The 27577-nt window shown below is 41.8% G+C and overlaps 2 protein-coding genes across 2 annotated transcripts; one reads left to right on the forward strand and one right to left on the reverse strand.

Annotated features, from left to right (window-relative positions):
- Positions 1-210: 210 nt before the first annotated feature.
- med19a (mediator complex subunit 19a) lies at positions 211-6213 on the forward strand. The gene is made up of 6 exons (XM_063189817.1): positions 211-559; positions 795-917; positions 1298-1431; positions 1590-1686; positions 5154-5248; positions 5969-6213. The coding sequence occupies exons 1-6, from the start codon at positions 340-342 to the stop codon at positions 6032-6034; spliced, it is 735 nt and encodes a 244-aa protein (XP_063045887.1). The 5' UTR covers positions 211-339; the 3' UTR covers positions 6035-6213.
- Positions 6214-6295: 82 nt separating this feature from the next.
- On the reverse strand, positions 6296-27236 carry slc43a1a (solute carrier family 43 member 1a). The gene is made up of 15 exons (XM_063189816.1): positions 26975-27236; positions 24033-24193; positions 23063-23243; positions 21235-21290; positions 19580-19656; positions 15879-15971; positions 15609-15742; positions 15080-15171; positions 12636-12782; positions 12234-12269; positions 12011-12134; positions 11526-11655; positions 11061-11134; positions 10311-10434; positions 6296-8981 (listed from the first exon to the last, which is right to left on the reverse strand). The coding sequence occupies exons 1-15, from the start codon at positions 26977-26979 to the stop codon at positions 8784-8786; spliced, it is 1632 nt and encodes a 543-aa protein (XP_063045886.1). The 5' UTR covers positions 26980-27236; the 3' UTR covers positions 6296-8783.
- Between the last annotated feature and the right edge of the window lie 341 nt (positions 27237-27577).

Consider the following 27577-nt stretch of genomic DNA (forward strand, 5'->3'; position numbering starts at 1 on the left):
AATATATTTTCAGTGGTTACCAAGAGTAAACAAGTTAAGAACAGTGCGTGTGTATTTTAATGGATATTTGCAAACGACATTTTTAGAATTATATCCATGACTTAAAATAGCTGCCTGTGCCTGTGTTAAAACAAATAATTCACATGAAAATGTAAAAAGAAAAGGCGGCGCTTCTGTTTGCTTAATTACGGTAACCCATCGCCAGAATTTGTGTGCATCGCGTCATTGTTTGTCAGACAGACTCAGAGCAAGGGAAGACGTTCAGTCTGTGAGACGTCTGGTATTTCTCGTTTGTATTTTGCATGCATTTCAAGCTTAAATGACACCACTACTACAACTATGACCGAAATCTTTTCTACTTTATTCGGCCAAAGCGAAACTCAAGTACCTCCGGCCTCGTCAATAGGTTTTGGGCCAGGCAAACCTCCGCCACCCCTACCGCAAAATCAAGTGTCAATGCCGGCTCAGATAGCACCACAGCACGGTGACGAAGGGCCTGCTGCTCTACGGAAACCAGGAGTCATGAATGAGCCCTTTTATTTACTCCGGGAACTTCCAGGTTTGGATATCTTCTATTAGCAACAACGCCCTGTATCTTAAGTACATGATTTAAAAAAGAAATCTTTTTACATCCAAGGTAAATCTATAATATAAATTATTGTAGTAGCAAGTGTGAACGCTACAGTTAGCAGCTAATGGTGTACCACACAAGGCTAACAACCAGAAATACAGACGACTCAACCCATAAACAAAACATTCTTGTGACACATGACATGATGTGTTCTTATTTTCAGCTGGCAACGAGTTGACGGGCAACACAAACCTTATCACACATTATAACCTGGAACATGCATATAATAAATTCTGTGGGAAGAAAGTCAAAGAGAAACTGAGCAACTTTCTACCAGAGCTTCCAGGTAAGGACGCCCCCTCCGATGATGCTTTGAAACTTTTGAATATCTTTTGCTTCTGGTTATGTCATTGTCAACAATAATATTTGATGGCTTTGGGATTCTATTAGCAGCTGATTTCTGCCACTTGTTGTTTTGCCTTCGAATTATCTAAACAATCCACTGTAGTATATTAATCAGGGCTATACATTTTTTTTTTCATTTCTAGTCAATTTGGCTAGAAAGTAGTAAATCTTAGCAGGCAAACATGCACTCACCATCAGTCAAAGTGGCTAGTAAGTATTATTTTCTACCAGCCAAACTGAATTTTCACCAGCATATGGCGGGTGTTGATTTAGAGCCCTGTATATAAGTAATGACTGAAAAAATATGATGTGTGTGTGCAGGCATGATAGATGTTCCTGGTGGCCAGGATGGAAGCTCACTCAGGTCTCTAATCGACAAGCAGCCAGTTTGTGGAAACTCCTTTAGTCCTCTGACTGGAAATCTCCTCACTGGCTTCAGACTCCACACTGGACCGGTAAGAACTGTGTACTACTATATTTCTGTTGCATGTGAAATTGGTATCCCTAGATCCAAGGAATGGTCACCTTTGTTAATGTGTGTGTGTGTGTGCGTGTGCGTGTGCGTGTGTGTGTGCGTGTGCGTGTGCGTGTGTGTGTGTGTGTGTGTGTGTAGCTTCCTGAACAGTACAGGCTGATGCACATTCAACCTCCAAAGAAGAAAAGTAAACACAAACACAGACATCATCGACCCCAGGACCCCATCCCACCAGGTAATACTTCATTGATAATAACCTACAGCAGGGGTTCCCAACATTTCCAAACTTGGGGCCCACAGCAAAGCAGAAACAAATATTACTTAGATTTTTCAAAAAGATTTCGGGGCCCTCTTGGAATACCTTCGTGGCCCATCATTGGGCCTTGGCCCTCAGTTTGTTGAGAATCACTGACGTACGGTCGACTGACGGTGCAGCTTTAATGGTGGTCTGTCTGTTGGAAATATACTGTACAGTCAGCAAGGTGTCATAAGTTGGTCCTAAAATGTAACTAGAAAATTCAGTGGATTTTGAAATTGTCAAATTGGTCGATGGCAAATTTACTGCTAACTGTAGTCGCCCTACCTGGTGTCCAGGTACTAATGCCGCATTCCCCAGAGGTAGGAGCTTCCAAATATGCAACCAGGAGGCAGCTACCTCCCACTTGAAAAAGTTCCAACCAGCAAGTCAAACTTAAACTATTTCTAACACTGTGCACTGTCATTGCTGTGTTGACGTCACAATTTTAAAGTCGGGGTACTTCGATCTGGCCCCAGCTTGTGACTTGAATATTCCGCTTCAACAGGCGTTTCAATGCATTTCAGCATGTAGGAAATCAGAAATATCCCATCTCCCACCGTTGGGGAATGCGGCATTAGAACAAAACAGGGATGCATTTCTCAAAAGCGTAGTTGTTAGCAGTTAGCAACTTGGGTAGTTGCCAATGGGAAAACCAACAAAGTGTATGAAGTTAATAACTACGCTTTTGAGAAATGCACCCCAGAAATGAATAACTGTGAGGCAGATGTGTGTATTGGGAAAGTTTCTTTTCTACAGGAACTAGTTCAAAGTTCAGTTCACACATTTCAAGACAAACTAGTTCATAATTGTTTAGTTAATAGTCCGTTCATAGTTTAAAAAAAAACATTCATAGACAGCATTTCTTTTATCAGAACAGTGAAAGTATATGCGTCATCTTATGTTATTAGGGCTCTTTGCAATCTATTTGGCTGTGCTTTCACCTGAACACAAAGGAAATGTGGCACCTTGAGTACACCTTTATTGCCCTGAAGGGAATTTGCCTTGCGTTTTGGTAGTACAATAAACACTTGGAAAGACAATTGCAATAGTACACAAAGACAAGACTAGACTAAAAAGAAGAAACATACAAAGTAAATTAAAATAAACATTACAAATTAAATGAAGGTGCATGTTGTTAGTTTGCAGGCACCAGAATGAACTCGTTCATAAGGCAGCAAATTGTGTGCGTTTAGTTGCCCAAAATCATGAACTAGTTTAGACCAAAGACAATAGAAAGAAGACGGTTCACTAATGTCTTAAGTACGTAGTTCGACATGGCTGCACCTGGGAGTCACTTTACTCTCCTTGGTCAGTACTAACAGTAGAAGAAGAGATATACAGGAGGGCTTACTGACGTCATAACAGCGTAGTACGAAATGATGGCGAGGGGAGTATGGAAATTTTATTGTTCTTCTACGGTCAGTATTGGAAGCATCAGGGAAGCATGTAATGCCACTTCCTCGAGGGTCGGAGTGTGGAACAGGTCATAGGACACCGTGAATGTGGTCAGCTGTCCTTAATTACCCCCAGCAATTACTGCTGACCAACAGCTGCTGTTAATTTGGCCACAAATTAAGAGATTATTCTTCTGTGTCGAGTTTCTTTGGTAAGGACCAAAGAAACTCAAGAGAAAGAACAATCTCTTGGCGGGGAATGCATTGGCCACGGTGTAGTACGGGGGCGCTGCCTGAGGACACGAGTGGATGGAAAATTAACTCCCTTGCGCATGGTCATTGGTCAGTGGGTGCGATGGATGCCATTTTCGTACTCCCTTGCACATGGTCAGTGGGGGCGTCACCATGATGGATAATTTGTGGCCAAGTAACGGCAGCTGTTGGTCAGCAGTAATTGCTGGGGGTAATTAAGGACAGCTGACAGACATTCACGCTGTCCTATGACCTGTTCCACAGTGAATAACATTTCCGTACTCCCCTCGCCATCATTTTGTACTACGCTGTTATGACGTGAGTAAGCCCTCTTGTCTCAAGCCTCTTTGGTACTGACGGCATGGTGAAGTGCAATGCCCCTACTGCCAGGGCCAGGTTATTTTGTCAGCTGTCATTATGCCACAAACTGAACATTGACAACTGGACATCCTCTTTCGAAGGGGGCTGGAACTCACAGCAACCACTTGCACCCACAATGCAATTCAAATTCTGGACATCCGGAGTGATATGGGAGTCATATTTTTTATCCATGATGGCGTTGCACCTACTGCCCATGCACACACCGTGGCCAATGCATTTCCACCACCACCACCACCCCCCCCCCAAATTTCAATCAAATTTCTTTGTTTAAGACTGAAAGTGGTCTTCATTACACCTCCTTTATCTTGTGATAAAGCCTTATGGTTCAATTGTGTGCCGTCATAGGGATATTGCCATGTCAAATTTGCAGTAACTACAATATCCAACCTAATACCAAGGAGAAGGCCTTTTTCTCAGTTTCAATGTTGACATAGTTGCTGCACTTCGCCTCTGTAGGGCAGTATGGGCTACGTATGGGCCAATGATGCATTTGTCACGGCCATGAGCGTAAACCACACCTTTCCCACAAAAATGCATAGGTAGACTCTGGGCTCTTCTCAAAGCTAGTGTGCTTGCCTTGGTTGTCCCTCAGCCCTTGAATTCACGCACTCGCAAGACGAGGCTCAAAGCCTCACAAGCATCTCAAACGATTATGAATGGAACATGCTTGGAAGCGTGGAAGTGAACATCACAGCCGTTCTGTGTTGGCCACTTAACACAAGGATTCAAGGATCCAAGGGACATGCGTTTCCAACTGATTTTAAACTGTAAACACAACCGGTTGCTGTATTTCTGTTGTGGGGATGTTTGAAAAGCACAACAAAACTACTAGGATGTTGATCTTAATTTATAACAGTGCACAAATTGTCAGTAGTCTAAAGCTGTGATACGAAACACAAACGCAATGGCCACGAACATTTACCAAGTTGTGTTGAGTTATTTGAAGCTATTTACATCTCAGAAACAACATTATACCATATATTGTGCTTAAACATGCATGGCTTTCCACACCTAAAATAGAAAAAAAGCCTAACATGAGCGTGTTGACGTGAAGGATCCTGGGTATTTTGTCTTTGCATGGATGCATCAAGTGTAGCCTTGGATAATGCTACGAATCAAGAGCGTGGTAGATTTTGAAGCATGCTTTACTTGGGAACAGTACTTGGCCAGTCGCGATGATGTGAAAATGGGCGTTGCTCTTCCTAGCAAGGGGAGAACACTAGGCTTTGAGAAATCCCCATTCCCCTCCATTTCACTAGGCATGTGTAGCACTGTTGTATTGAATTTCAAATTGCAGCGCTGCACTTCAACCACAAGAGGTCAGTGTCCTCAAAAGTATTTGGGTAAGACAAACAGTGTGCCTTGTCTCCTTCACAGAGACACCCTCAGACTCTGATCCCAAGAAGAAGAAGAAAAAGAGGGACGACGATCCGGACCGCAAAAAGAAAAAGAAAGATAAGAAAAAGAAGAAGGTGAGTTGAAACTCTTCACCTTCAAATCCATGCATGTCAAATGAAGGGAAAGTTCAGTAGTTTATTTTCACACAAAACAAATCAACAATGGTGGAGAGGAATAACACGATCCACCAAGTTCATAAAATTGTGTAGAAATGGGTTTTTAAAGCTATCTTTTAGCCACCCAAATGCCATGGGTTCAACAGACCAGGAAAACACCCCCTGAATCTCAATGTGAAAAATAGTAATTCAAACTATTTGACTGAAAGCGAGTCCAATAGACCTGAACGCCATACCAGGGTTAAAGGACCACTTCAGTCAATTTCAATATGCGGTCACGCTACCCTTGATACCTAGTGATGCCACATTTTTCGGCTCAGCCCTTTCCGGGATCTGAGCTATTCTAATGGGGGCAGCGTTTGTTTACATTTTAAAAATTCTTAACACAGTCCTACTCCAAATATTTTCCCAAAAGGTATCGCTGTTTGCTAGTTGTCTGCTGATGTTGCATAACCTTTTGGATGTTTTTGGGAATAAATCAAGATGTTTTTTTTTAAATGTAAACAAACACCTGCCCCCATTACAATGACCAGGATCTCGGAAAAGGCTGGAAAAAAAAATCTCAGGTACTGACAAGTCCAGGGTAGTGTGAGCCTTACAACTGCATGTTGAAATTGGCTGAAGTTACCCTTTAGGATACCTTCTGCTGTGTATTATGACACTGTCTTCTGTTCTCAGAATCGCCACAGTCCTGACCATCCGGGCCTGGCCAACTCCCAGCTAGGAAGCAACAGCCTGAGATAAACAGACATGTACAGCTACCATCCAACTCCCCTCCCCCTCCCATCAGTGTTTGTGTGTTTGAGGATGCGTGTATTATATGAGATTTTTGACAAATGAAGAGACTTCATTGAGATCCTTGTACAAATTACTGTATTTACATTTAATCCAGTTTAATAAACTTTTGATTATAAAAGTGTAAATGTCTTAATCTTTCTCAGTTAATCTGTCAGTTATAATGATTCACTCCAAGTTCTCATTTTTAACCAGCATTCAAGCAACACATTGATTTTCTAGCTCTTTTTTATTGATAGAACATTACTTCAGTTTTGCACAAGACATTTTCTTATTTATGACATCATGTCTGCCACACATAACTGCATAGTACTTAGACACCTGAGAATGACTCCCGAGCAATGAAGCTGCTCAGTACATTTTGGTTCCTAGCTCAAATTCACAAAAGGCACATGTTGTGGCACCTGTCTGCGAAGGTAGCCTAATGGATTTGCTTTGGTGAGAAAACTACCCTTCACCAATGGATAAAGCAAGCTCAAGTATTTACAACATGTTTCAGCCTAAGGGAACTTCTCACCATTCCAGATTTTCATTTGAAAGCCTTGGCTTCTATGCAGCTCACAAGCAAAAGTGCTAGAAAACCATCCTTCTGGGGATACAAGATCTTCTGGCTACCAACATTATTTTCTTCTTTTTTTTCTACAATAGTTTCAGATATTACACTAGCAGTAAAAAATACAAACTTCAAAACCTTGATACATAAACTTGGAAAATAACACACAATGTACCTTAGTATTCATGTATACACTTAAAATTAAAATATACACAAATTCATTCCCTTACACAAAAAACACAGCTGTACAAACAATGTTTTTTCTAATGAAACATTGATACATAATATATAGATAATGCAAGTATTTGAATTCTTGGACAGAAATGTTCTGTGTGAGGTGATCTGGAGGGGTGTTTGCCTCTAAGGGATCCCTGGGTTGTAAGGCATGTACAGGATGCCTTCTACAGTATGGGGACATTTATACGAGGACGAGTGCAAGGGAAAGCAACAAAATACGTATTTTCTCAGAAGTGTCTTTCGTTTACACGGCAACCCCGCCAACGGCACCTGACGATGCAGAAATCTGAAGGCTCCTTCCAGACTGGGGAGTTTTGAAGACGATCCGGGTTGCGTCTCCTAAACTAGCGGTGAGGAACCATTTTCATTCGAAGGGCCACTTCAAATCTCATTAAGTCCTCCAATGGTTGTACTATGAACAAAAAACTATTTCCCCACTGCACTTAAGTAAAGGTAAAGGCCATCTTTACAACAGACCCCACCTTTACTAGGTCCCCTGAAAATCTAACATAACTGTATTGCAAATATAATTTCTAATATTGCTTCACAAAACCCATCATATTTCATTTGAAACTGCATAGTATTAAAGTTGTGTCCTGATAAGACAGCCTCATGGGCCGTAAATGCCCCCCAGGCCATAGGTTCCCCACCCATGATGGTCCATGGCACACTTCTCCAGATTTTTGTGTCTTCGGGCCCCCTCGGTTAGGTTGCAGTGTATGAAAGACACTTCAGAAAATTATTTTGCCATTTCCACTCGCAATAGTCCTCATGTAGAAGTCATTGAAAAAGACGAGACGCCACTTTTGCGTCTTCAGTTTTTATCGCCACCATATAAGCGTAGCCTAAGACTGATTGGTAGCTAAATGTAACAGCTTTCTGTTTATGTAAACAACTAGAAGTGACCTCCATTTGCAGAGCTTGTAACCTAAGCCATTGCATTCATGTGATTTGTGTCATTTTCTGGGCAATAAGTGACATACTGTATGGTTGTAATTGTTAGTGTCCATGGGCAGCAACAGCCTGATTGCTGCACTTTGACTGGGCCCGGATTAGATGCAACCTAGTGATGTCTTTTTTACAGCAATGGCAGCTTACACATGAAATGATTTCTGACCTGCGAAAAAGAAAAAGCCTTCTTAGTGTTTTTAAATAACATTCACGTAACTAACAACAAGGACCATCTTGTAAGGTCAACATGTCTTACTAGCCAGGGATCCTTGTAACATATGTCATAATAATATTAATAATAAAAAAAAGACACTTTGGTTCAAGCTGATCTCCATAAGGAATTCATAAACTGACCTATTCCTTGTCATCATATTGGCACTGTGAAATCAGCTGGACACTTATACTACATTCCACACTGCCATAAAAGTCTGGGATGGACACCGATGAAAAGATGAAAAGACGCGCAGACTTCTGAGTGGTGTGTGTGTGCAAAACATTGCAACACCTTCACAAAGATCTCTGTGTGAACTCACCATTGTACAGCGGTAAGGAAGAGGTAGATATTTTTAAGTGTTTGTCTTTTGTCTTTGGTTTGTGAGTGCGTGTGCGTGCGTATGGCTATGGTCCTATTTCCTTGAGACTTCTCAAACAAAGCTGTGCTGGAGGACGGCAGGCCTGTCTTTCAAACACGAGATTAAAAGGCAGAATAAGCCAGTCTTTGTAAAAGTAGAAGTCTGTGGAACCCTCTGCAGTCTAACTAATCGAACTCCTGAATTTCAGAGGGAATCAAAAGCAACAGTGGGGATTGCATTTACTTGCGTGCAGCATGCCTACTTTTGTCTGTGTGTTGGTTTGATAGTGTTATGTGGTGCATATGATTTTTTTCTACAAACAGCTTCTTCCAGTTTGTTCCTTGAGTTCATGCCTCAAGCTCTGCAGGAGAGACCATTAAAAACGCTAAGCCTCCAAGTGGGAGTGTCCGTTGGTGTGGGGCTTGTGTCCGTTGGCCTCGTGGTGGTTGAGAGGCTGGTTCTCAGCCACAGAGCGCTGCTTTTCTCTCTCCTCCTTCTCCCGGACCAGCTGCCTGCGGTGGTAGAGCAGGTAAGCGGGCAGGAGGAACCCAGCCAGGGAAAAGATCAGCAGGCCCATGTTGATCTGATGGAGGCAGACAAGCGTGATGTTAACCAACTGTGAACGGCTGGGGCTGTTGTACCCTTTGATTAAGATGCAGACCATTTCATTTTTTAATCATTCTTACAAAGAATGTACACGTGCTGAGAGAGTACAGATGTTCTAGACACTAAAAATATCCTGAACAGAGCAGCAATGTGGCCGCGAAATGATTTTATACTTCAAAACTTTTTAAAGTAATATAACCAGTTCGATTTTCATGGGTCCCTCACATCTGTTTCTTATGCAGTCAAGGAAATTCTGGTGCATGTGAAGAGTGCATGTGAATTATGGTTGGGATGGCCATTCGATAACCATAATTTTGTTGGTTAGGAACCAAATTAGCTGATTGTCATACTGGTGTGTTGTGATGGGTCATTATCTTTGAAGGGCATGTTCTCTCAAAATAAAATAAAACAACATGACCTATTCAAGAGTTCTGGTAACTATAACCCGCCTTCCATGTGAAACATCCACCATATCTTGGCATTGGACAAACTATTGAACTTAAAGTCCAAAGAAATATTCATAGGTCATTCATCAGCCAACAAAGTGTTTCTTCACTTTCTATTTATTGCAGTGCAGCAGTCGGAGGTGTCGAAAGTAAAAGTAAAGATAAATTCATGGTTTAAGTACAACTCTGGCACGTTGTTACATAGCTGTTACACCATTTACTCGATTGTACCTAATGAGCTAGATAGACTGTGTTGTTACTGAAAAATACTAAAAAAAAAAGCCTAACAAGAACCTTCCCCAAACTTGATCCAACCAGTGTAGAGTCAGCTGATCGTAAGAAAACTACACAGATCTACTGGTTACTCAGATAAATTACCTGTGTTGGAAGGAAACTGTGTTTCTTTTTTAACTTTGACTTTTGACACCTTTGAGTGCAGCCTACTGTTGTCTGCTGTACTTGTACTATGTTATCCCTTCTCCTAACGATCCTAAGCTCAACTACCATTTTTTAGGCTTCGAGAATAACACATTTTCTATCTCTTTCTTAATCAAAGTTCACATCCTTTTGTCTAAAGCTGGGCTCAAACTACACGAATATCGGCCAGATTCTCGGGTTAAACCCCCCTTACAATTGGAACTTTACCCCTCAGAACCATCGCAAGTGATTGTCAGGCAAGATTTCCTCGTCTTGTGCGAATTGTAGATACCAAACACTGTTCGATATTTACGACTCAGAATTGAGCATCAGGCATTGTCTCTGTCTTTACTGACTGACAGATGTGAGTCTCTTCGTGTGACACAAAAGTCATGTAGTTTGAGCCTGGTTTTCAGAAATACATAGCTCTGAGTTCCACGTACCCAGTATGCGTCTCCCTTGAGGGGCCCCACCATCGCGATGAACAGAGGCTGCTGCAGCAGGGCGAACACTGCACTGATCATGGACTGGAGACCGGTCAGAGTGCCAAAGTGATTGGATGGATACCTGCACAAGACATAAAAGATGTTCTAGTTAAACCACGGAAAAATAGGGGGGCACATGGTAATTAGCTTGGTAGTAACTAAGGATCTTTAACGACAGTGACAATATTATCTTAAAGTCCTCCTAGTCCTCAAGTGACACGTCTAGATTCACTACGTTTACATGAAGTTTTTAATTCAGAATTAATAATTCAGAATTAAATAGTTCTGCCGAGTTCACTTTGATCTTTCCTTTAATTCCGAATTAAGAGGTGTTTAGATGACGTTTTCAAAGCAGAATTAAGCTTTAATCAGAATGTAAGTCAGTTAATTCCAAATTAAATGTCTCATGTAAACGTAGCAATTGTCTCAAATCCCAATTATACTGAACATTCCCATACACAGAATTAGGACGGAACAAAAAAAAACAAGGATTACTGCCCTATTGTTTCTGCCATTGTTTGTTGGTGTAGCAAAGGTCAAGTGTGTGTGTGTGTGTGTGTGTGTGTGTGTGTGTGTGTGTGTGTGTGTGTGTGTGTGTGTGTGTGTGTGTGTGTGTGTGTGTGTGTGTGTGTGTGTGTGTGAGAGAGAGAGAGTGTGAGTGTGTGTGTGTGTGTGTGTGTGTGTGTGTGCGTGCGTGTAAGCACTTACACAGCCGCATACAGGCCTCCACAACAGGAATGGATGAAACCTCTCACCATGGTGTGAAGAATGAACGTCAAGATCTACACATGAGGAGAGAGGAGCAGAGTGAGGAGGAAACCAAACATACATGTCAGACTGGACATGAACTGCAAATACGCACCCACCTACTACACACACGTCCATTCATTCATTGTCTACAAACACACATACTGTACCTATTGGCGCCAATCTGAACAGGGGTGCACTATGCATGGAGAGTGATTGACATAGCATGGATGGTACATATGCGACACACACACACGAAAACACATGTACATACGTATATACCATATTTAGACAAACAGAGACTGCACACACACAGAAACACTCACACAATCAGTGTTTGATATTATTGTCATTTAGTTCTGTCTAATGTAAGGTCCCATCCAGTTAACTGACGATTAACAAAACTTAACAAAACTGACGATTTACCTGTAGTGGCAGGCTGTCCACCAGACAGCAGATACCAAAGACCAGCAGCAGAACATTGGTGAGTGTGAAAGCTCTGATTGCATTGGTGACTTTCTGGATCTTTTTGTCACGTCTGGACCCTGTCACGGCACTATGATAAGAAGACGAGAAAGACAAAAACACAAAGATGAAGGCACGCACTTGACCACCTCCCAGCAACAGAATTGTAAGTCTCTCAGTAAAGTTTAGCTAAGAAGAGCAAAGTAAAGTACAGCAAAGCGTCTGATAAGTGTAATGTACCAATGTGCTGGTATGATGAAACATTTGACTCTTCAGACTTAAAATTCTCTCCTTTCGTACTGTAAATTTGTGTCCATAATGACGACTCTGCCGCTATAACCTCACAAGTGACGCTATAACATCACAAGGGGTTGGCCATCATGGATGGCCCTGCCCTAATTGTAAGTCCCTTAAAGCCATGTTGTGTAACTTTAAAGTGAATGTACCAGTTGTCTCCGCTGCTCTCATCCTGGCACTCCTTCATCTTCCAGTCCATGATGTAGCCAATCAGAGGACACGTCACCAGACACAGCAGCTGCAGCGTGCCAAAGATGGAGGCGTAGAAGCTCACTGAGGACAGAAAACACACACACACACCTTTAGAAATCTGACATTGTTGAGACAACCGGAGAGAACATTGTGAGAAAGAACAAATCAAAGTTGACTTACCATTGGTCTCCATCTCCTCCACCAACTGGTCAGAAGCTAGAGAATGCAAAAAGAAAAAAGAAATTAAATGAGGCTGCTATGTTGACACACTCAAGTAAGAAATGTGAGAGCATAAGTGTGTGCACTTTTAAGTGATGATGACAACTTGGCATCTATCAGTGTGAGTGTGTATACAGTATAAAGTGCATGTGTGAGTGAGTGTGCTGTGTGAAATGTGTATCCAACTATGTGAGTGTGTGCACGCTCACGGCTTGTGTGTCCATATATCACCAGCCTCTTCGGCATCTTGTGTACACATTAGGAGTGTCCTAAGTGTGTGTGTGTGTGTGTGTGTGTGTGTGTGTGTGTGTGTGTGTGTGTGTGTGTGTGTGTGTGTGTGTGTGTGTGTGTGTGTGCGCTCACGGTTGCTGTCTCCGTGTATCACCAGCCATTCCAGCATCTTGTTCATGGCCCCCATAAAGAAGATGATCCGCAGCTGAGACATTCCCATGGTAATCAGACTCCACAGGAAGATGGGAGAGAAGACCGAGCGGCGGAACGGCACCGAGTCTGGTGGTGAAGAACAAATCAGCTGAGCCTTAGACATAAGGTACGCAGACACATGCGCACGGTGCAATATTGACAAATCCTGCGAGGGGTGATCTTCCAAACTTCCATGTTGAGGTCTTAGTAGAGTCAAACAACTGGCTTTCTGCCATCTAGACGACACCTCCAGTATCGTGCAAAGTGCTCCAGTTGTCCTGAAGCAAGTATGTGCACTCGGTCGGATGCGTTTGCATGCGAAATTTAAGACACACAGTAAATATATCACAGATTTACTCAAGCTTTAGTTACAGAGCACGGGGAAATACAGTGAGTCCAATATGTATTTGATCCCTTGCTGATTTTGCCCGTTTGCCCACTAATAAAGACATGTTCAGTCTATAAATTTATGATAATATGTATTCAAACATGGAGAGACAGAATATCAAAAAGAAACTCCAGAAAATAAATTAAATAATATATTTTAATTTATTTGTATTTAATTTAGTCTAATAAGTATTTGACCCCTCTAGCTAAAGGAGATAAAGTGCTTTGTGGCAAAGCCCTAGTTGTCTAGCACTGAGGTCAGATGCTTCTTTTATTTGATGACAATGTTTATGCATATAGTAGAACATATTTTTGCCCATTTTCCTTTGCAGATTATCTCCAAAACATTAATAGTTTGTGGCTGTAGCTTGGCAAATGGGAGGTTCAGTTCTCTCCATAGAATTACAATAGAGTTAATATTTGGAGACTGTCTAGGCCACTTCACGACTTTAATATGCTTCTTATTGAGCCACTCCTTCGTTGTTTTGACTGTATGTTGTGTATTATTGTCATGTTGGGAGATCCAAAAATGGCCCACCCTTCAGTGTAGTGGTGGAGGGAAGGACGTTTGCACTCAGGATTGCACATTACATGTCTCCCTCCATCCATTTGTTGACGATGTGAAGTTGTCCTGTGCCTTGGCCAGACAAACACCCTCAAACCATAATGATACCACTTTCATGCATGATGGTGAGGAGGGTGTTCTTGGGATCATAGACAGCAGTGCTCTTTCTCAAAACACATTGAATTGTGTTAATGCCAAACAGCTTGATTTTGGTTTCATCTGACTACAGCACCTCCTTATCATATCCTAAACCAGCCTGATGTCTGTTGGCAAACCTCAGATGGGACTGCACAGGTTCCTTCTGCAGTAGAGGTACCATGTGTGCACTACAGGATTTTAAACCTCTGTGGCATTAAGTTCTACCAGTAGTTTTCTCAGTGATTTTGGTTCCAGTAGCTTTGATATCATTGCCTAGTTGATCCCGTAAAGGTCTAGGATGCTTTCTTTCTGTTCTCATGGTTATCAAATCCCTACAAAAGGTCAAATCTTGTATAGAACCCCAGACAGGCTGATGGATAGTCATTTTGTATTCCTCACATTTTGGAAGAAATGCATCAACAGCAGGGTCATTAATACCCAGTCTCTTTCTTGTGACTTTGCAGCCCATTTAATCTTTGTTCAGGTCTAAAATCTTGTCCCTGATATCATTTGACTGCTCTTTGGTCTTTCCCATGATGGTGAGGTTGGAGTGTGACTGATTCACTCATACTATGGACTGATTCTGCTGATTAAATGTGTCTTTTATGCATGTTAGTATGTACAGGTGTCTTTCATTCAGATGACAAGTTGATCGGAAGTGCCCATCTGGTCTGTGGGCCCGGAACTGTAATCAGTTGGCAGGGGATCAAATACTTATTTTGCTCAATGAAATGGAAATAAATTAATATATATTCTCTTAAGTTAATTTCGGGATTTTCTTTTTGATATTCTGTCTCTCCAAATTAGAATACATATTATCATAACATTTGCTGACTGATCATGTCTTTGTTAGTAGGCAAACCCACAAAATCAGCAAGGGATCAAATACATATTGGACTCACTGTAGATGTAATCACAAAGTCAACATTTTCTTCTTGAAAGCTCAGACACAATTAAGCTAACTATATAATAGAGCTTTACTCACAGAGTGCTTTCTGAATAAATTGCTTTGTACGATTCTTTACATTTTTTATTACTTTTTGAACAGCTTCTATAAAATAGCAGTCAAATAAACTTTTCAGAATGCAAAGACCAAAATGTTGAATATATATCCAGTGTTCAAATATCTCCATGTTTAAGTACTATGTCATCCATGAACTTGAATGCCAGGTTAGAGTGAAATGTACAATAAAATGGAAAAAGTCAAAGGTTCCCAGTGTAGCTAACATGCCCAAAGATGCACCACTTGATTTCGATCAATTTGTTTGCATGGTTTCTTCTTTATTTTACTTACTTGGAGGCGTGATGGTGGCCGGTTTCTCTGCCTTATGGTTCCCATTGGCCTTCTGCTGCTCCATGGAGAGTTCATTCTCCTTCACCGCTTTGCTGCCAGACACAAAAACAACAATGTTGGAAAACAACCACCTCATTAACTTCCTGAGAACTTCTAATGGTAGAAGTACACCAAGACGCGACTAGAGCGTCACACAGAAGTAACTGACTTTATATGGAACAGCGACAGAACAGACAGAAGAGACAAAAGCGATTTGGGCAATAAGAGGCATTTTGAGCGACAGTTTGTAGTTGCACTTCAGCGAATATTATGTAAATTAGCTATGATGCGGTTCAGCAACAGACGATGCAGCCAATTGGAATGTTGGAATGCTTGCCTTCTACTTCTAACAGGCATACTCTTTCGCTTTCATCGCTTTGCTGCTAGACCAAAGACAACAATGTTGGAAAACAACCACACATCATCAACGTTCTAAGAACTTCTTTAAGATAATAGAGTTTTTTGTTGTTTGCTCCGTGAGGCTACTCACTTGTACTCGATCTCGTCTGGGGTAGGGAACCCACAGACTGGCCAGTTCAGCAGGCAGTTGAGGAAGACAAACCCGGCTACACCACACCAGACCCACATGATCACCCGGAACGACACATTTGCATCATATATCAGCTATATGGGAGAGAGGGAGAGAGAGAGAGAGAGAGAGGGGGGGGGAGATGTGGAGGCCACATAGGTTTACTACTGGAAATAATAATAATTCATCCTTTTCTGTGTTACATTCATGTATGACATCTCCATGACATACCTTGACTGCGGGGAAGGTGACAGCAGAGGAGGCGTAGGAGCCGATCATGAGAGACAAGATGGTGGAGCTCAGACTGCCGAACATGTTGGGCAACTACGGGAGTTTGAAAAACAAAAAAAAACACAGTTAACCCCTTAGCACAGGGCCTATGACATAACCTTACTGTCAACAACAGTGTAATGACCAAGTCTTAATCTGTTACTTAAGGCTCTCAGTAATGTCATAGCAATGTTGTTATGATGTAGTTGAGTATTTTCAGCGAAGGGTAAATAGGCCAGTCGATGGGCCCATGTGTAGTAAGAGGCTACGAAAAGAACCCTGTTGCATTTGTTTGTTGCCAGGATGGCAATGAACAAGCCATTATGTCTCATTAAGACTGTGTAATGTTGTAGTGGTGAAGTAACCTACTATGGTAGTGGAGTTTTTTCAAAGCTAGTGGACCACTGCACCTTAAGTCGCTACTATTAAAGTGTAAACTAGAACTGGTGAACCATTCTCTGTTGATAACAAAACTCAAAAACAGTAGCTCTTCATCAATGTACTGTGGTAACTCAATTTGTTTAAATGGTACTGAAAAGTTAATACATATGTGAAGGTAGCTTCAATTATGATAAATATATAAGTATGTATTTTCCAACACAAACTGAAGAAAACTTGGCACTGTCAAGAATTAGGAAACAGATATGATAAAAGAGCAGAATACAATTTACACAATGTTATTAGCATTCAAATAATACAATAACTGGTAGTTCAGTATATGTTGAAAAGAAGAATCATGATACTTCAGTCAAAAATCGATATTGTATGTTGTGAAAAGTATCACAATAGTGATATATTTTAGCACAGCCCTCATATACATAGGATTCCATTAAACTGACACACATCTTGATGGTCACTTCTCAGTGTTGGCACCAAACAATTTTGTACCATAACAGTATTCATCATCCCCCTCGGAGGTATGTGTCAGGGTCAGGCCAGGCCATGCCCTTGCCACTCGCAAGGACAACAACAACGCAGGAACATGTTGGGTCGAGCTAGCGTTTATGTGTGAATCCCTTCTAGGAACCAGTTCACATGAACATGTACGACGTGTGACTTAGGAGTAACCCCTATTCTGGCAGTAGAGGCTACAGCAGGGGTATTGGGGGGGGGAAACAAGGGAGAGACATTGAATGATTCTGAGAAAAAAAGACGCCCTTCACATCTTTCTGTCTCTCCTCCTGTCTAGATATATGCCTGTGTGCACACATGTCTGCCTTTGACAGGCAAGAGAGGGAATGTGGCTTTGCAACACAGCAGTGAGAGCGGATAACACTGAGTGGCACAAGACTGGACCCCACCTCCTCCATTTAAAACACACGCACACAAACTCACACGCACGCACGCACACACACACGTCTGCGCATGCACGCAAGCATGCACGCACACAGACACACAGTACACCATTTGGACCCCACCACCTGCCGGACCTCCAGAAGACCATGTGATGAGTGAGATCAATCTCTGCCGCTTAAAAAATAGTTTCCGCCTTTACACACTTAAACCATATACTTTCAACTTGCTACTTTGTGTTGTTCCAATTTTGTTGTAGAGGTGACTGGATGTGGAATCGGGCCCCAGAAAAGTTGTTGTGGCTAGGATGACAGCGGGGAAACTTTATTGTTTTCTCCACCGAGGCAGGGCATCACGTGAAGGGCAAGACCACAAGCACAGGTGAAGGATGGGGGTCAGAAGATTGGAAATAACCCATAGACTCAAAACACACCTTCCTGCCTCACTGATGGTCTCTGGATGAAACACTATTTTGGGCTACACCACTATTTTGGGCTACACTGCTCCAACATTTTAGACACAGCCAGAGTTATTCTTCTCTAACCACTTTCAAGTTACTCAAGGGCTTTGGTCACAAAAAACACACATGATACAAGGTGGATTTGTGTGATGTGTCCCTGATTTTAGAGTGATTATGTTGATTGATTGAATGTATTACTGGGGGTGCTGTGTGCTAAGTCCCGCAGTGTGTGAAGTCCCCCGCGTATGGGCTTGCAGGCCCATGGGCACCAGGTTTAAGTGTGGCCTGGGTCATGTCCCAACCCTGGTCCCATCTCTGGCTCCCACTCTCTTCCTGAAATCCTCCTCGACTGTCCTATCTATCACCATTTTACATTTTTAATGTATTACTGTTAAATGATGCATAAATGATATAACGAGGAGTTAAATAACGCAAACAGTTTGTACATAAGAAAGACTGTCCAATAATGCAAACGCAGGACCTTTCAAGTAACTGTACCATTGCCTCAACTTGTCATGTATACCTGTGTGCTTATGTGTGTGACTACGTATTCCAGTCAGGTGACATCAAAGCACGCAAGATCTTCAAGCTCGCAGCAATAACATGGTGACAATGTAGGTCACGATTGTATCCTCTAAATTTATGGGAGCAATTTTGACAACGTGAAGGTGGTGAGGGCAGCAATAGAGATGAAAAGCATGAGAGGACGAGATGGACAGACAGAGGCAGAGGCAGATTTAGCGGGGGCGCACGCATGGGGGTGGCTTGTTTATGTTGCTGTTTGTCACACGGTACACAAGGTGAAAAGGGAAACAGCGTCACTGTGTACAGCCAACATGTGATTCTGATAGTTCAGTGAGGGGCGTGTGTGTTTGTGTGCGTGTGTGATTGGGCATTCATTCTGGAGGTAAATATAGCCTGGTATTCTCCTCTGAAATCGCCGGGTGTTAGTGCAGGATGCACTGATCTCCCTCACCTGTGTCGTTTGAGATTTTTTTTTTTCACAGCACACGTGCACACAAATGTGCGCAGACGTACTGTGCGCTATCACACATGTACTTCACAGTCTCACCTGGGTTCTATGTTTGCTGATCAGAGTAGACCAATGTATTCTGTGTGTGTGTGTCTGCGCGTGTGTGTGAGAGAAAACATTGTGTGTGGGGGGGGGGGTGTAGGTTGTTTGATGGATGAGTGTATGTGTGTGTGGACGGGGGGGGGTGTTGGTGTTTGATGTGTTATGTGTTTGTGTGCGTGTGTGATTGGGCATAAATTCTGTGGGTAAATATAGCCTAGTGTTCTCTAAAATCGCCGGGTGTGAAAGCAGGACAGACTGATCTCCCTCACCGGTGTCGTTTGAGGGAGACCGGTGTCGTTCACAGAACATGTGTAGCCTACACACATGTGCGTAGATGTACCGTGCACTTTCACACATGTGCTTCCCAGTCTCATCTGGGTGCTATGTTTGCTAATTTCTATGTTCACTTTTCCTCTCCAAATCAGAGAAGACCAATGTATTCTGTAAGTGTGTGTGTGTGTGTGTATGTGTGTGTGTGCCTGTGTGTAGAGGAAACACCAGGAGGGTGGGTGTGGATGACAGAAGGCGTGTGAGCATCTTGCCTCTCTGATTGGCTGTGAAGGGGAGGGCTAAATTTAAATCTAAAACACCAGGCACGTGCAGTTCCATTCTCACGCACAAACATTTTCCCCTTCCACCTCTCCTGACTGACTAGAGCCACGCACTCTCTGACACACACACAGACACACACATACACACACATGCACACACAACCAAAGGCCACCCTTCCACACACACTACACCTGTCAGGAAAAATATGTGTTGTACCAGCAGGGACCCCACACACCATCCCACCCCCCAAGACCACCTGATTTCTCCCACTGAAGTGCTTACCGTCAGGGACGTGAATGTCAGGCATATTCCTCCAAAGCCATTCAGAGACAGAGCCAGGAAGATAATAGCAGAAAGCACTGCAATAAGAAGAAGAGGGTCAGTGTTGCCAGATTGGGCATTATGGTCATAGAAATCAATACAATTTGGTTCCGCTCCAGGCGATTTTTGAGCATATTTTTGGGCTGAAATTGATCAGACACATCTGGCAACCTTGAAGATGGTCACTGCCCTGGTTAACTCTACTGTCACCACACTTTAACAATTTGCTTTTGGCCAACTTTCTTCTCAAGAGGCTATAGATGGTCTTAAGACTTTCAGATGTTGATGACTTGGTTAAACATATACAGATGAATAGAATAAATCTCAATTGTTACAAGCGTAGTCGAATTTGGCGGAGATTACGGAATCACTCGCCAAGGGACTGTTTACAAGGTACACACATTATCGTTTTACTAAAACATATGGATATCTCGCATTTTTCTTATGTGTCTTATTTGTCATGTATCTTACTGTTTTCAGGTTTACATTTTTTTAAATATCGGTTTTAAGGATAAAGGCTAAAATAGTTAACGTGTAAACAAAAGGTTCAACTCTTTGTGCATCATCTGCACATTTTCCCTGCTGTTCATTGACTGAAAGGGCACATAGCTAATGAGCAGCGCTTAGGCTTGCCAACCGTCATTCTTGTATTTCATTTTTAGTGGGTTAGCATGACAGATCGACGTTTTGGCCAAAGCCTTCTTCAGTGTCTTGATGAGTGAATAAAATACAAGAATCACATCCGAGAGTGCCGCCTTTTCTTTTTTTCTTTTTTTAAAACTAAATTTAGGTTCAAGAAAGATCATTCATATTCTATTTTTCTGACACTGATACCGGAGGTAGTTTAATTTAACACATTATATCCCTAGCACTCATCCTCTTTTTTATGACTTCTTTTTCTGAGCTTAGGTATATCATGGTAAATACATTTTGCCTAAAAAAATACTGACAACAAAACTGTGGCTAGTATAGAAAGGCAAAACTACAACCACTAGAAAACCACCAGCCACTGTGGCCAGTGAGAAAAAAGTTAATGTCAAGCCCTGCTAATGAAGTGGGTCTGACAGTTTAGGAATGAAAGCAATAAGGGTGTTTAAGAAAGTTTTAAACTGTGTACAGTACATGCACTTTCTTTGAATGGAATTTAGAAAAAGCTGTCAAATAGGAAAACCACATTTGACAATCAGTATAAATACCCTACGTTGTCCCACAGTCACAGTTAAATACCTCACAAACTTCTAGACTCCAGTGGAATTCGAAGAATTTCTATTGGCCAGCATAAACTGGACGTGTTAGTAGTGTGCCGACAAAATGCAGGTTGCGTAACTCAATGACGTTTATACTATTTGCATAACATTCACAGTACTGGCATTGAAATATAACAAAATTATACAATTTCTACCAGATGTTTTTAGTGGTGTTCCGTTGGGGGGTGACAGCCTTAGCATGGCTGGTGTTAACATGGCTAGCAAGGATTAAATCCAGCATCAACATACATATAGTCCTCATATCATTCTATTACAACACTACTATCAAAAGTCAATTAACTTTTGTAACGTGTGCAATAAGTAGTCTCGCAATGTTCTGTAAATGTGTTAACATATTCGGCTTCATACCTGCCGGGTTGTATGCAGATATAGACATCAGTGCACAGGACAATCCAAAACAAGCGCTGAAAGACAGAGAGCGACAAGGAGGACATTAACATAAATAGATCTAATAAGAAGAAGAACTGTATTTGTAGCACAATTCATATAGTATTTGTACAGCACAATTCAATTCGCAATGTAGCTCAATGTGCTTAACAGTTAGATCAATAACATTAAAAAGTAGTAATAATGAAATATAATGATAATAAATACATTCTTTTTTAATGAAATAAATAGAATTGGTTGATTAAAAAATAAGACAAGTCGAAGGCAAAAGTTAGGGTCAAAACATGCTGAGCATTAATAAAATACTACAATGGCATAACTTAACATTCACAGGAATCAGAGTTAAGACCAAAAAAGAGGGGCATAGACCCACAGGAATCAGGGAACGTAGCTGTGGCCCCTGGTGGCAACAGGGATGAGGAAAAAGTCCCTTTTTGCTTGATTTAAGTCCTAGTTTTCCTACTTGTCTTGTACTGTCTATGTATTGGGAAAATAATTGAGCTGTTTCTCCTAAAGTAGGCGCCTTAATCTCTTCAAACAGTCGTTTTGATGGGTTTTAGCCTGCTTTCTGTGCCAGATTATGAATGCCATACAATTTAAATCTGATCCTGGCAAAACATCAGTCTTGGTGTAATTCGAAATTTCAAAAATGTAACTTTCTGAAACTTAACTTAAATCCAGAATAATTTACATTATTCAGCCCTTTTGTATTGATGGAGTAATAATCAATATCTCTAACAGAGACTAAAATTGGGAGGAAATCCCATTTGAGGGAAAAGTATGGTCAGATAAAAACCTAAATATCTCAGCCTCTGAAGCACATAACGATGGAATTGTATTTAAAGGCTAACAACATCAACTTGCAACTTGTTCATTCAGCTCTGACAAAGAAAGATTTTTTTAAAAACAAAATGTCAAATCTCATGAGCCTGAATTTTGCATTATACAGCTCCCAAAGTGTGCTAGGGTCAATGTTGCGCCAAGCAGCACCTGGCATAAATGGGTTAATGGATTTCACTGTCCCTGTACTTTTATCATTTTATTCCTATCTATTGTGATTTTACATATTATTCTTTGCTTCTTTTTGTTAAGCACACTCAATAGCTCTCTGTATGAAATGCACAATGCACATACACTTGGCCAGCCTGACTGGTTGGAACTGACAGAAAATCAACACTTTCCTCAAGACAATAGAAAGTTTGAAAAATGTCTGACACATCTTCCTCCCACGTGCCACTGTTCCGGTGTCATGTCAGTCACGTGTGAACTTGAACAAATACAAATGGCAGCATAAAAAGGAACTGACCACACCCTCATTGGGAATGAGGCTTTGCATACAACAGAAACCTCAGCCAAGGGTGTATCCTCCCTGCCTTTGGCACAATGTAACTTAATGAGACTTTGCACAGAGTTGTATGAAGTAGACGTACTCCTACAGATGCACTGGTAATTACAACACTAGTAGCATGGTATTACATAATTGAAACCATGTAATATCATACCACTAGTGTTGTAATTACATCTGTAAGAGTATGTCTACTTGTACTTCATACAACTCTGACTTTGCGGCAGAAATTTCAGCCAAGGCTGTTTCCTCCCTGCTTTAGGCATCACTAAAAGTAACAAAAAAGGAGGCGCACACAAGGCTTATGTCGAAAACTGTGTATTGTAGCTGAAGAATTACATGAAAAGTCACCGGCTTTAACTGGAGCAAAAGACGTTTCGAACCTAGTCCAGTTTCAATGTTCCTTCCCAGTATTATCTGAGCTTTAGGCACGGTGTAACTCACCTGCCCATGAGTCGTAGAGGCCTGGGCCCAAACCGGTCCATGAGGATGCCGAGAGGCAGCGTGGTGGCGCTGAGGAGGAAAGAGCCGATGGTGAAGCCCAGATTGAGCATCTCCTCCTGGGACACACAGGTCAGCCACTCCCCTGAGCTGCTGTTGAGGACCACCACTGACTCATTAGTGCCTAGAGGGAGAGGGAGAGAGAGAGAGAGAGAGAGAGAGAGAGAGAGAGAGAGAGAGAGAGAGAGAGAGAGAGAGAGAGAGAGAGAGAGAGAGAGAGAGCAAGACAGAGTGAAATTAAATCGAATATCAATATTTTCTGACAACAAGACGTTACTGTTGAATCTGTGTTACAATAGAGGAATGAAATCCAATAAATGGTATCTAGTCCATTTAAACACAAACGTAACCTCCCAAAAAAGGATACTCCCACTCCTCCTAACTGCTGCTGAATGATTCACTTAAGGAAGAGAGTAAGATATCGTTTGAGATTGCAGAAATGTGAGATTGAAAAGGTCAGCTAATACAGCCAGGGAAGAGAGGAAGACTATCTCAGATGCCTTTGTTAAAAGCACACAATATGTTTTTTTTTTTAATCAATTTTCCACGATAACCTTTCGTACGAATACTTGCTAGGGCAATTCATTATTTGTTCAGAAAGTAACTGACAGTTATTTGCGTAAAATAGGGAGTTCCTGTTAAATCTGTTGCAATGCAGGATATGCCATCTACAGAGCTACATACAATATTTTTTTCTCGCACATGCATATAAAATGCTTACTCAAGGTGCATGTACGAGTTCAAATACAGTAGTGTATGTGTATAGACTTTTAGTGATAATGTGAGGCCTATTTCTTCTGATATATTGCCAAAGGGGCACCTCATACGTAAGTACTACTTACTTATGCTTAGTACTAATTAAGAGTTTTTTGGGAAACGCAGCCCCTTTTTGGCTGTTGCTGTGGAGACGGACCTGTGCAGAGGTGAGAGTAGAAGCCCTCGTTCTTGAGCATGATGAGGAGTGAGCCCCATCCCAGCAGGACGGCTGAACACAGCAGGTTCTCCAGCACCGCCGTGATGGCCATCCACCAGCGGCGCCGGTACGCCTGCTCCAGAGTCGGACTCATCAGCGACCTGCCAGGCAGAGAAGGAAATTAAACAATAGAAACAGAATAGAGTAGAATATCATGTATTAATCCCGAGGGAAATTAAGGAAAAACCCTTTTATTGTCATTACAATAGGATTTTGAGCCTCCCCACAAGGTGCACACCACAGTATAAAAGTATAAATGTATGAATTATTTCACTAATAGAACTTAGTGAACACAATCCACAAAAGATGATAGAAGGGGAGGGGAAAGAGGAGGGGGAGGGTAAAGTTAAGAGAGAGGTAAATATAGAAAGAGCAGGAAAAAGAAAGGGAGTTAACCAAGCGAGAGAAGGAGAGAAAGGGGGTGGGTAAAGAGAAGGGGACAATGATAGAATCAGAAGAAAGAGAGAGGAACAGAGAAAGACAGGAAAGAAAAGGAGACAGAAAGGCACAGAGGAAAGGGGAGGAGAGAGGTAAGAAGCATGTGATAGTGAGAGAGCGAGAGAGAGAGAATTCCTTAAAAGTACACACTGAGTATCACAGCTTCTTTAGAGGGTGTCTAGTGATCAAGGATCTACTGTAATAATACTAAATAATAATAAATAAATAATAATTATTCTCTTGCTGCTCTGAATCTGTGATCATATACTTCAACAGGCTCTCACAGTATTGACTGTATTGAATCAGATCAGTATTGAATCAGATCACAGAGCACACGTATCCTATTTTGAAGTAGAATATGCAGAGAAGCTACAGCATGAATTAAATTCCAACATGATCACAGTACGTACAGTAGGCCCAAGTTATGGAGTCAAACAGGAATAGAAAATATGCCGGAAATATCATGTAGTTAAAGCAATCAAACACTGCTCTAACATGGAACGAACACCCACAACGGCCAAAGTCTGACAAGGCCAAAGTCAGCGGGAATGACTAATACAGTTCCTATTAAGCATCCATGGCCCCAATGGCAGCTGCGTGTGTGTGTGTGCGAGCGCACATGGGGGCATGTTGCACTCCAGAATTGCAAAACTTTAGTAGACGGAGAAGAGTAGCCCATATAGGCCTAGGTCACAATACTCTTCGCCAGGCTGAGGTGACCCCAATGTTTACGCACTCATCGGTCAACTCAACTCGCCAAGACAAAACACGCCAGCGCTTGCATGTCCTCCTGTCCTCCTCCCTCACATAAACAAATAGTCACGCGGCAGGTGACCGCGGCAGGCTTCTTTCACTGGGAACATTGAGTTACCAGCAGGGAAGCCATGGCAGCCAGAAGACTCAATTAGCTAATAGAGGACTTTCAGCAGAGTAGGGCATCTCTCACTGGCTGTTGCCCAGAGGTTGGTTGTCTGTATATTGGACTAGCACATGGAATGGCACAAGGAAACATTTCTTGCCCTAACTTGGTGTTCAGGTTATGGTGGATATGGCAAGTCTTTGTCACTGCTCTGTCCCTCTCGTTCCAGTTTTGTGTACACGTTCGTATCAGTGTGTGTGAGCGCGTGTACATGGGCCTCTTTGTGTATAATGTGATTAGCCAAGGGTCAGGGAATCTCTTTGTATTCGGCCAGGCAGATTACACGAGGGTTTTAGAGAAACTGGGGAGTGCTTATGGCAAATGTTCACAAGTGTTCTTTTCAATGACATATCGATAATGTCACTTTCAAGAGAATCCATTATTGACATTGTCATCGTGGAACAGGAGGATATACTGTTGTCTACAGCACAGTTCATGCAAGCATTGCATTGAGTGACAGATATGTTCAGTGAAAAAGCTGACATGCTGGAGTTTTGATGCATAATTTTTTAATATATTTTTTGGGGGGAGGGGGGGGGGTGGACAGCACAGCACTCTGACAGTGAATGGAAATGTCTAAAAAATGGTGGCAGTATATTTTCCCTATCCTGTCTACTACATAACCTGAAAGAGATTTATCACTTTCATTCCATTTTCCCCTCTGTCATTCCAATTACCAAATACACTACACTTGTAAAAGGCAACACCAAAGGCTATATCAAGCAGTGACCTCACCAATACTATGGGGTTGCAGGTAATTTTACCCTCCATCAAGCCAAAACGACACTACAAGCAACTTGTGCAGTATTGCATCATTTATTTTAGATAAGCAATACAACTAGAAGAAGTTATTTGGTTACCCAAATGCATTATCCACTGGCACACACACTAGCCTTGGCAAGAAAAAAATCTCTGGTCAATTGATGGCTTATTCAGGAGCAGCTTCCTGCGGCTATCCGAAACTCAATGACCTTAAATGGCCACCTCTATTCACAGGCCTCCTCGAGGCAAAGTCATGAACAAAGTTAAATGCATGATTACACGTTTCTTACTACCTACCAAAGAACCTTAACGTCTACTTGATGCAGTTTAGAGGACGGGAAGTTTTAATTCACACATTCAAATTCCCTAATGTCGCCGAGGCTCAAGTAGCATCCGAAACGTCATTTAAAGTTGCTGTGCTTGGCTATTGGCCCGACCCCCACACTACAATGCGCTACTAGCGTAGTAGTAGAAACTAAAAATTGGGTTTGTTTTAACACAATAATAACAATGTAGTAGTAAGCGTAACTGATAACACAGGCCACATTTCCCATTGAGAAGGAAATAAACAACATCGGTCGTGTTATAAGAAGAATATAAGGAAGACTGCGATATTTTCAGAAATTAAATTAATTATGGTTTATGACGAAATACTGCCACGTGTTGCCTCGAGCAAGCAAAGGTACATTTTCTCAATACAAATGTAGTTCTTCTGCCTTACTACACAAGTCTAAGCTCACACACATGTTGTATTGATACTCACTTCATTATGACTTTTTGTGTCGGTATCCACACGTGTTCTCCTTCACTTCCTCAATGTTTCCTCAAATGCGCGCTAAAACTTTTGATGTTGACGCTCGCGAATTAAAACCGTACCAGTCAAGTTCGGCTGTTAATAATTCATTTTGTCTCCACTTTGAATTATTAAATGAAAGAAACACTCTTTTAACGAAATCCGAGAAGAGTGCGTCACCTCAACAGCTGGTCTCGGACTGCACAAGTACTGAATGGACTCACACTCTCTGTTGACTTTATAGTTCAGTTACCCCTCTGTTGTAGCCTATGGGCCCTCCCCAAAAAGGCCGCGACTGACGCACACCAAGTGAGCTGTGGAGGAGGAAAGACTTTTCTTTGTCTGTCACGAGATAAAGTCTTGATATTCAATTTTTCCTCATTTATTTGTCCACTTGCTGTTGATGGTTTTGAACATAGTATCCCAGCCTAATATTTTTGAAAAGCTTAGGCCTACTATATTAATAATTTAAAAAAAGCCTTTCAGTAAAATCAATCTAAATTCCTAAGCACAAGACCTAAATAGTAAAGTTGAGAATAGGCCCTAACCTACTGGAAATGGGGTGTGCCACAG

The sequence above is a fragment of the Engraulis encrasicolus genome, chromosome 23 (genome assembly GCF_034702125.1).
Source record: "Engraulis encrasicolus isolate BLACKSEA-1 chromosome 23, IST_EnEncr_1.0, whole genome shotgun sequence".
Taxonomy (NCBI): domain Eukaryota; kingdom Metazoa; phylum Chordata; class Actinopteri; order Clupeiformes; family Engraulidae; genus Engraulis; species Engraulis encrasicolus.

Bases quoted from the DNA above. Each gene is read 5' to 3' on its own strand.
- slc43a1a (XM_063189816.1), bottom strand. The intron at 21,291-23,062 runs GTGAGTTACACC...TCTGTCTTTCAG, and splicing joins CCTCTACGACTCATGGGCAG to CGCTTGTTTTGGATTGTCCT. The intron at 12,270-12,635 runs GTGAGCGCACAC...TGCATTCTCTAG, and splicing joins GATACACGGAGACAGCAACC to CTTCTGACCAGTTGGTGGAG.
- med19a (XM_063189817.1), top strand. From the start codon at position 340: ATGACCGAAATCTTTTCTACTTTATTCGGCCAAAGCGAAACTCAAGTA. The intron at 918-1,297 runs GTAAGGACGCCC...GTGTGTGTGCAG, and splicing joins CTTTCTACCAGAGCTTCCAG to GCATGATAGATGTTCCTGGT. The intron at 1,432-1,589 runs GTAAGAACTGTG...GTGTGTGTGTAG, and splicing joins TCAGACTCCACACTGGACCG to CTTCCTGAACAGTACAGGCT.